Below are 10,475 nucleotides of genomic sequence, written 5' to 3'. Positions count from 1 at the left end.
GAAGTGGAGGGTAGTGTTGTGGAGGAGGAAGTGGAGGGTAGTGCTGTGGAGGAGGAAGTGGAGGGTAGTTTTGTGGAGGAGGAAGAGGAGGGTAGTGTTGTGGAGGAGGAAGAGGAGGGGAGTGCTGTGGAGGAGGAAGAGGAGGGTAGTGCTGTGGAGGAGGAAGAGGAGGGTAGTGTTGTGAAGGAGGAAGAGGAGGGTAGTGCTGTGGAGGAGGAAGTGGAGGGTAGTGTTGTGGAGGAGGAAGAGGAGGGTAGTGCTGTGGAGGAGGAAGAGGAAAGCAGTGTTGTGGAGGAGGAAGAGGAGGGTAGTGCTGTGGAGGAGGAAGAGGAGGGTAGTGCTGTGGAGGAGGAAGAGGAGGGTAGTGCTGTGGAGGAGGAAGAGGAGGGTAGTGATGTGGAGGAGGAGGAGGAGGGTAATGTTGTAAAGGAGGAAGAGGAGGGTAGTGCTGCGGAGGAGGAAAAGGAGGGTAGTGCTGTGGAGGAGGAAGAGGAGGGTAGTGCTGTGGAGGAGGAAGAGGAGGGTAGTGTTGTGGAGGAGGAAGAGGAGGGTAGTGCTGTGGAGGAGGAAGAGGAGGGTAGTGTTGTGGAGGAGGAAGAGGAGGGTAGTGCTGTGGAGGAGGAAGAGGAGGGCAGTGTTGTAGAGGAGGAATAGGAGGGTAGTTTTGTGGAGGAGGAAGAGGAGGGGAGTGCTTTGGAGGAGGAAGAGGAGGGTAGTGCTGTGGAGGAGGTAGAGGAGGGTAGTGTTGTGGAGGAGGAAGAGGAGGGGAGTGCTGTGGAGGAGGAAGAGGAGGGTAGTGCTGTGGAGGAGGAAGTGGAGGGTAGTGTTGTGGAGGAGGAAGTGGAGGGTAGTGCTGTGGAGGAGGAAGTGGAGGGTAGTTTTGTGGAGGAGGAAGAGGAGGGTAGAGCTGTGGAGGAGGAAGAGGAGGGTAGTGCTGTGGAGGAGGAAAAGGAAGGTAGTGTTGTGGAGGAGGAAGAGGAGGGTTGTTTTGTGGAGGAGGAAGAGGAGGGTAGAGCTGTTTTAGGAGGAAGAGGAGGGTAGACCTGTGGAGGAGGAAGAGGAGGGTAGTGTTGTGGAAGAGGAAGAGGAGGGTAGTGCTGTGGAGGAGAAAGAGGAGGGTAGAGCTGTGGAGGAGGAAGAGGCGGGTAGTCCTGTGGAGGAGTGTTGGATATTTCCAACATCGAATACAGCATTGTTGTATTCTCATTACTTATTACTAACCATATTAATATTGTATTAAGTAAAATTAACAACTCGTAGAATTCTCCTGTACTAATAATTCATCTGTACATTAGGCTAGAATTCTCACGTCATCTGACGCTAGTATTGCGTCAGATTTCTTTACAGTAAAACACATTATATACAATTTGTGTGAGAATTAAATACGATTCTCCATAATTAAAGCATTCTGTATGACAACTGATTGCAGACGAATTGTTCTCTAACTAAAAGCCGAATAAAGCGTTAGAATTATACCGTCTACCTCGCGATAGTGTTAACGTCATCAATGAATGCCATGGGGAGACATTAATTCCTCTCCCTTATATATTTGCCATTCTTAAATAGGTAAATAATAATATTTCGTTCCTCTAAATAATAAACCCGTCCAGTCTTTAGAGTTTCAAGCGCGAATGCGAGAAATATTAATGTTCAAGACAATAATTTGTGTAATGAACGTCGACTCGGCGTGGGTTGGGGGACGCCATCCTCAGTCGGTGCGTGGACACGTGCAGAGTTGGAAGGAAGCAAACTCGCGCTCACCGTACTCATAAGAATACGCCATTGTCCAGCAAATAGGACAAGTGTGTCCATCCACAGATGAAAGCCGCCACTGTGAGGCGTGAACGACCTTGCAGATAATATCTTCAACTAGTGCTGGTGTTAAATAAGGGACCCCTAGACTTGGTTCCTGACGACACGTGATCAGCCAACTTGAGACGTACAAATCCAGGACAAGCTTACCTGAATGTGAGATACGTAATTACGGCAATCTTAATACTTACACAGTGCCCACAGTTAAGTACTTTTATTTGATGCATCATTTATAAGTGTGCTAATGACAGGGTGATTGCACGTCACGCGGCAAAACAACACCTAATAACAGGTGATTAGAATTCTATCTGTAGTTATCTATAATCTTGAATATGTATTGTGTAGTTAAATCAATTGCTACTGGTAGTCATTTATCTTGCAGCACGAGAGACGAATTCCTCATGCTGCCTTCCCCATGCTAACCGTGTCTTACGTCGGTGTACTAGACTTGGAGATTAAGAGGACTACCAGGGTTATCTAAAGGAATCTATTACCAGCTAAGGCTTATTTCTTTTACTCATAACTTTGCAATTTGATACATTCAGAATGTATAACATAATGTGTGATTTACTGTAACTCATTATTATGCTCATATTCATGTTCTTCGTTGTATGAATAATATTATATTCAACATTAATTATAGGATTAGATTATTATTAATAGAATTAGTGAACGAACCACACTGATTCCTGGACGTACTGACTTCCAGCAATAACCCCCCAATGTAGGTGTTTGAAGTTTGGTTTTAATAATACAGCCCATTAATTATTCTTATGATCATACTTTCTAGTCATATCCATAGTCACTGGTTTTCTCTAGAATTTTACCTAATGATCTGAAATTCTCAGTTTCCCTCTTTACTTTAAAAGCGGGTGGTCCTTCGTAATTTAATTTACTATTTTAATTATTAATTAATCAGAATCAAACCCAAATAACCCACATTATGGTCCTTCGAACCGGATACGCATTAAATTTATAATTAAAATATTAACCATTAATAACTAATCCTTGTGTGATAGAAGCTAGACTAACTATTTAAATAATTGTGTCAACTAACATTGTAACACATCAGTTAGCCTAGATCACACTAACATATTGCTACCTTTACCTCATGTATAAAGTGACTTTAGTGGGTCATAGCCAATTACCCACAACACTTAGACCTATACCTCACACCGAGGTGAGAATCTTTAGGTCACCAGGAGCAACAGCTCACAACTTTTACAATAACACCACCCTAACACCTGCGTTAGAGTGGCCTCACCATCTAACCATCATATACTTAGGTGGGAATGACATCAACCCCACTCGTCATCCAGCCGAGGTGATCAAACACCTCAAAAACATAATTTCTTCTTTCAAGCTCATCAGTGAATCAGTAGTATTCACATTAGTGGAGCCTCGCCAACCAAACCGAGATAATCGTTGGGGAATAACTCCGGAATACTACCTGAGAGCTGCTAAGTACATAAATTTCAGGCTGAAAAAACGAGTGAGATTGGATGCCACATACATACAATTTACAGCCAGACCTTACCGACAGAACCTGACTAGAGACGGTGTACATTTGTCAGGGGAATCTAGGTTGCATGTGGTTGACAAGTTAATTAACACCATCAACCATCACAAAAGGCTGTGGCTAGCAAGCCAAACTTAACTGTACATAATTATTCACCTGTGTGTGCAAGAGCACTCTTATAAAACAAAAAACCCAAAAATACAGCACAACTATATTACCTTATTGCACACAATAATCTTTACCCATGTTATTAGGTAGAATTTAGGCTGAGATTGTGCTGAATTTGGTACAAGCCCAGACTAAATAATTTTATAGTTCTTAGTTAGGAATTATTACGACTAGATCTAAACTAGTCAGTGTTGTATATATTATATTATTTGTGCTGACCCTCTACAGGGTGGGATAAATTTTGAGATAACTCTGATTGGAGGGTCTCCATAATATTTCTCTTGTATACATTATTTGTGTATCTATTTTGTGTATTGCTGATTTTCTCCATTAACTCTGATGGTGATATAGATGAGCTAACCGGACGAGAACTAGTGGTGAGATTCAGACAGTGCACAAAATATCTAGCTATTTTGTGTTAGGTAGGTAAATCCATAGTCTATACAATTATATTAGGCTATTCCCATTGATATTGAAATCCACTGAATGAATCAATATCCCAGTTACCTCAGTAATAAGTATTTACTGACCAATCAGCCTTTACCCAACAAGATGGATACGGCTACCAATATGAAAAGGACCCTTGTTGGTCTGAAAGGTCATTTAACCCGACAGATTAATAAATGTCAAAATCTGTCCCAACAGTCAACGGTTGATTACTTCGAATTAGAGGATTTATTACAAGTTGCTGAAAGCAAATTTGCTCATATTAAGCAACACATGAATTTGTATTTGACCGAACTGCAATCAACCTCTATAGAGAGTAGTAAACTTGATGAGGTTATAGATGAGTTAGCTCAGTATGAAGAAGATATTCGAGTTAAACTTCTACCCTATAAGAAACAAATTGCTAAAAACAAGCTGACAGTAACTTCCACTGTACGTACAGATCCTGAGGTTAAATTACCTCAAATCAACATACCCACATTCTCTGGTGATGAGAACGAAAGCTGGGATGATTTTTGGAGTAAGTTCGTAGATGCAGTAGACTCTAAAACTAACATTCCTCCAACCACTAAATTCACTTATTTACAAGGCCTGTTAAGAAAAGAAGCCTTGAAAGTAATCTCCTATATAACCCTGACCAGTGATGGTTACACATCAGCTGTACAATTGCTTCAAACCAACTACGATAACAAGGAGAGAACTGTTACTGTCTTAGTTCAAAAATTGCTAGATTTACCCTCTGCCAATAATTCTACAGAGTCTCTCCAAAATTTCAGACTAGAGTTAGAATCTTTACTCAAGGCCTTAAGCCTTAAAGTCCAAATACAGTCAGCCGAATGGATGACTAAAGTAGTTGTTAAACGAAAATTACCAAGATAAACTTTAGATAAGTTGTGTACTCTTTACAATACGACCTTTTTGACTCTGAAAGAAATCACAGAAGGTCTACATACCTTAGTCGAAAGACAAAGAGCCAATCAAGACGGGGAGAAGGTTACAAACTCCTCTACTAACTCTCATCGTAGCTCAACTCAAGTTGACACTACTATCAAACCTAAACAGACTTTAAATAAGTCTAATAAATTCACAACAAAAACCACACTATCCACTGGGAAAAGAAGTGGAAATGTGAGTACATATTCGGTGTCTCCTTCTGAGATGACCCACGACTTGTCTACTAAAGAGAACAAGTCAAACAAAGAGAGAAAGTGCCGGCTCTGCAATCAAGAGCATACTGCGTACCAATGTTCAGTTTATCCTACTTATAATGCTAGGATTAAAAGGTTACAGGAATTGCATAAATGCACTAGATGTACGGGTTCTCATGATCCCAAGAAATGTGCAGTACCACTACGTACTTGCAACCGTTGTAAACAGGGTGTACATCACTACGCCTTATGTAGGAAATCCCCTACACCTACTATGACCACTGGAGAGAATTTTACTAATTCTACTGCAGTGCAATATTGTAAAGTACATCACGAAGTGAATGTACTCACTACTGAGTCAGGTAACAGTACTACCTTACCTACTGCTCAGCTTAAATTAATAAATCGAAGATCTCGAATTACCAGTAGAGGTCTCTTTGACCAAGGTTCCCAAAAAACCTTTATCACACAACAGTTGGTAGATGATTTAAATTTAAAACCTACCAAAAGTGTGAAGTTAAACATTTCTGGTTTCCTATCAAATAGTGGGCCACGTGACTACAAGGTAGTCAAACTACTAGTTAGATTAGGATCCTCTGCCAGCCCAATTCATGCTGTGGTCGTAGATAAGATTCCTACGGACTTGCAAGTCACAGGATTAGCTCGTACAGCGAGACATCTTAAGCGAAACCGCATGAGGCTGGCGGATCATAAAATAAATTCCGATTGTCTCACAGATATTGGAATATTAATAGGCGCGGATCATTATTACAAGTTTATCACTGGATGCACTAGGCAACATGGTATGAATTTGTTGTCGTCCGCAGGTGGCAAATTGCTCACAGGACCCGTGCTTTTCAGACAAGGTCCAGCGCCCACAAACCAACAAACCAATAATGTAATTGTAGCGTGACTAGGCTTAGAGCAGTCACCCCTACGCTTCAGGGAAATAGCCGAGGACATTGAGTCTGACCCGCCAATACATCGTTTGTGGGATTTAGATACGTTAGGCATCATCCCTGAGCAACCAAGTCCTGATGATACATGGACTTACCAGCAATATCTGGATACGGTTATCTACTCAAGTAAACAATACTGGGTAAGACTTCCATGGAAGTTAGATCATCCCCAACTTCCAGTGAATTATTTTATGGCAGCCTCACAATTGCTGTCACAATTAACACGACTGCAGAAGCAGCCAGAAAAATTAACCATGTATCACCAACTTATCCAACAACAACTTAACAATAAGTTCATTGAAGTTGTTGAACACGATGACCGAAAAACAGGTCATTATTTACCACACCATGCTGTGGTGAAGGACTCACTGACAACACCTATTCGTATTGTCTTTAATTGCAGTGCTAAAGTAAAGCCTAATAGTGTGTCTCTAAATGAATGTCTCCAAACGGGACCTAGCCTAACACAAAGGCTACATGACGTATTGTTACGATTTCGCACAGGCATTTTTGCCTACACTGCTGACATCAGCAAAGCCTTTCTCCGAGTAGGATTGCAGGAGGAAGATCGTGACTACACAAAATTCCTCTGGTACAAGGATCCACTGGATCCTAACAGTGAAATAATCACCTATCGGTTCGCCTCTGTATTATTTGGTGCTACCTCCTCACCGTTTCTTTTGCAAGCAACTTTAGACACGCATTTGAGGAAATCAGACAGCCCTTATAAGGCAACCATTAGCGACAACTTATATGTCGACAATTTCCAGGGGACAACTAATAATCAAGCTGATCTGGTAGAAATCTACCATGAGGCTAACCGTGAACTGTTAGGAGCTAATATGCCTCTACAGTCATGGGCCTCAAATAATAAACTACTTAACCAGTTAATTGAGAAGGAATTTCCCGATTATCAGGTACCCAGTAGTTTAAAGGTTCTAGGTGTGGAATGGAACACCAACACTGACGAAATGAATGTCAAGTCAGTACAAACTGATAACTCAACCCTTACCATGAGGACACTGCTCTCATTTGTCAGTCAACCATTTGACCCTTTAGGCCTGCTTAGTCCTATATTAATAAGGGGCAAACTCCTAATGCAGGAGTGCTGGCAACAACATATGGGATGGGATGATCCGTTACCAAGTGAGTTACAAGCCAAATGGCAAATACTCTCCACGGATCTTAATCAGTTAGGTGTTTTGAAATTTCCACGTAATGCCTCGGGACCAAACTTACCCACCAATTTGCACGTTTTTTGCGATGCCTCCGGCAAAGCATATGGCGCAGTAGCCTATTTAGTAAACAGTGCTCAATCAATTTTACTCACATCAAAAGCAAGAGTTGCTCCCATCAAAAAGAGATCCTTACCTCAGATGGAGTTGACGGCATTGCTAGTGGGAGTAAGGTTAGCCCATTGCCTGGCAAATACCCTCAGTAATATCCACCTTGGTGAGATTGTAGTGTGGTCAGACAACGAGGCAGTCTTACAATGGGTAAGAAACAATAACAACAAAACTCCTTACGTCAGTAATCGCGTCAGGGAGATTCATGATTTATCCGCAGGTTATAAGTTTAGACATGTCCCTACTAAGGACAATCCTGCAGATTATTTGTCGAGAGGATTGACATTAAAACAACTTGTCAAATCTTCGCTGTGGTTCAACGGACCTTCATGGCTTGTTGGTGGTCAGTGGCCCAAACAAAAGCCACAAGTCATTGTGACCAATATCACCACTCCCATGAAGGACCCCGAGCCTCAGCGAACATTAGCCATTAATCCTCAGCATTATTCTAATTTAAGCAAATTGTTACGAGTGACTGCACACGTGTTTGATTTCCTCTCTAAAATAGGAATACGACACAAATTCCCCAATCCCGTTCATTATTGGATTAAGCGGGCGCAGCAAGAGACTTACGGAAGCGAATTTGAGAATCTTCCGGATAAACTCACTAAATCTCTGGGCATCTGGTACGATGTCAACACTCATAACATACTACGATGTGGAGGACGTTTGCTACATGCAAAGATTGACTTAGACACTAAGAACCCAATCCTTTTACCTCGCCATCACATCATAACTAAACTCTTTGTCTTACATCATCATCAATATAGTACCCTACATGGTGGAGTTTTGGATACTCTCACCGATCTTAGACAAAGGTACTGGCTTCCTCAAGGTCGTCAGACTGTTAAGACCATTATTAAATCTTGTGTAATCTGTAAGAGATACGACGCTAGAGTCTGTCCTTACCCAGGACCTCCTCCACTCCCAACAGAGCGAGTAGTTCATCTTCGTCCATTCGAAACCACTGGAGTAGATTATACAGGAGCCTTACTCCTCACTGGTAACCCAGATAATATACCAGTAAAGGCGTACATTTGTCTCTTTACTTGTGCTACAACCCGAGGCATACACTTAGAGGTCACCCCAGACATGAGTGCTGAAGCTTTCATTCAAGCTTTCCGCAGATTTGCTGCCCGTCGATCATGTCCTAGATTAATGATATCAGACAACGGATCTAATTTTGTAGCGGGAGAAAGTTGTTTGCGAGAAGTCTGGAACCACCCTGAAGTGCAAGCAGTCTTACAAAGAAGACAATGTCACTGGAAATTCATAGCACCAAGAGCCCCTTGGCAAGGTGGGTTCTATGAGCGAATGGTAGGCACAGTCAAAAGATGTCTAAGGAAAGCGTTACACCGACAAAAGGTCAGTTACTCAGAACTCCAAACTATTGTTGTGGAAATCGAGGCGCGAGTCAATAATCGCCCGATCACCTACCTGTCTGATGATTACACCCAGAGAGAAGCACTGAGCCCCTCTCACCTGATCCATGGAGGTCTACTGAGCCCTCTCATCCCCTTAGCCGAAGAGGACCCTGTAGACCCGTCCCATGTGACCAGAGGAGACTTGGTGGAAAGCTACCAACATCTTTCTAGAGTTATCAACAGGTGGAATGAGGTGTGGACTCGAGAATACCTCACAGCTCTACGAGAATACCACTACGGAGCTTCGAGTCCTTACAATAAGGTACAATTAAAACCTGGAGACCTTGTATTAGTCGACTGTGATGGGCCAAGGTCCGAGTGGCCTATAGGAAAAATCGTCACCATCCACCCAGATCGACAAGGTGTCCTAAGAGTGGTTAAAGTCTTATGCAAGGGCAACACTACTCTAAAAACTTTAGAGAAGCTGGTTCCCCTAGAACTGACTGAACAAGAATATCAGTCAGATCCAGTTTCCCCAGTAATTTCAGAGGACAATGAATTTGTTCCTCCAAGCAACCGTCCCACTAGAGCTGCAGCTCAACAATGTAGGCGGAATTTGCGAGCCTATTATAACTCTGAAGAAGAATAATTTCCTTCATTTCCCACTAAGAAAACTGTGCTGATACTACGATGTGATATCATGTAACGAAACATTACACGTCACTATGACCCAAGATATCGCGTCACTGTAGAGTCTGCTAGTTTAAATTGGGAGAGTTGAATTTATAAATATTGTGTAGGCTACAAACAACATGTTTCAGTTGACATGTGAATAACAAGACTTAAATTCTTGTAAGTCCTTGATAAATCCGGGACGTTCGTTATGTGTGTACTAACATACTAACCTACTAACATACTAATGTGTTAATCTTAATATCACTTCGGGATAGGTCAGTACAACACAGTACACTGCGACCCTAAGAACCCCCCCCCCCGGAGTTATGTTGGATATTTCCAACATCGAATACAGCATTGTTGTATTCTCATTACTTATTACTAACCATATTAATATTGTATTAAGTAAAATTAACAACTCGTAGAATTCTCCTGTACTAATAATTCATCTGTACATTAGGCTAGAATTCTCACGTCATCTGACGCTAGTATTGCGTCAGATTTCTTTACAGTAAAACACATTATATACAATTTGTGTGAGAATTAAATACGATTCTCCATAATTAAAGCATTCTGTATGACAACTGATTGCAGACGAATTGTTCTCTAACTAAAAGCCGAATAAAGCGTTAGAATTATACCGTCTACCTCGCGATAGTGTTAACGTCATCAATGAATGCCATGGGGAGACATTAATTCCTCTCCCTTATATATTTGCCATTCTTAAATAGGTAAATAATAATATTTCGTTCCTCTAAATAATAAACCCGTCCAGTCTTTAGAGTTTCAAGCGCGAATGCGAGAAATATTAATGTTCAAGACAATAATTTGTGTAATGAACGTCGACTCGGCGTGGGTTGGGGGACGCCATCCTCAGTCGGTGCGTGGACACGTGCAGAGTTGGAAGGAAGCAAACTCGCGCTCACCGTACTCATAAGAATACGCCATTGTCCAGCAAATAGGACAAGTGTGTCCATCCACAGATGAAAGCCGCCACTGTGAGGCGTGAACGACCTTGCAGATAATATCTTCAACTA

At 41.9% G+C, this 10,475-nt stretch overlaps 1 protein-coding gene across 1 annotated transcript; it reads left to right on the top strand.

Annotated features, from left to right (window-relative positions):
* Positions 1–4,051: 4,051 nt before the first annotated feature.
* On the top strand, positions 4,052–4,825 carry LOC138358650 (uncharacterized). The gene has a single exon (XM_069316717.1). The coding sequence runs from the start codon at positions 4,052–4,054 to the stop codon at positions 4,823–4,825; it is 774 nt and encodes a 257-aa protein (XP_069172818.1).
* Positions 4,826–10,475: the final 5,650 nt, after the last annotated feature.

The sequence above is a fragment of the Procambarus clarkii genome, chromosome 85, assembly GCF_040958095.1.
Source record: "Procambarus clarkii isolate CNS0578487 chromosome 85, FALCON_Pclarkii_2.0, whole genome shotgun sequence".
Taxonomy (NCBI): Eukaryota; Metazoa; Arthropoda; class Malacostraca; order Decapoda; family Cambaridae; genus Procambarus; species Procambarus clarkii.
Note: the sequence above shows the minus strand (reverse complement) of the source record. Positions and strands in the feature narration are given on the sequence as shown.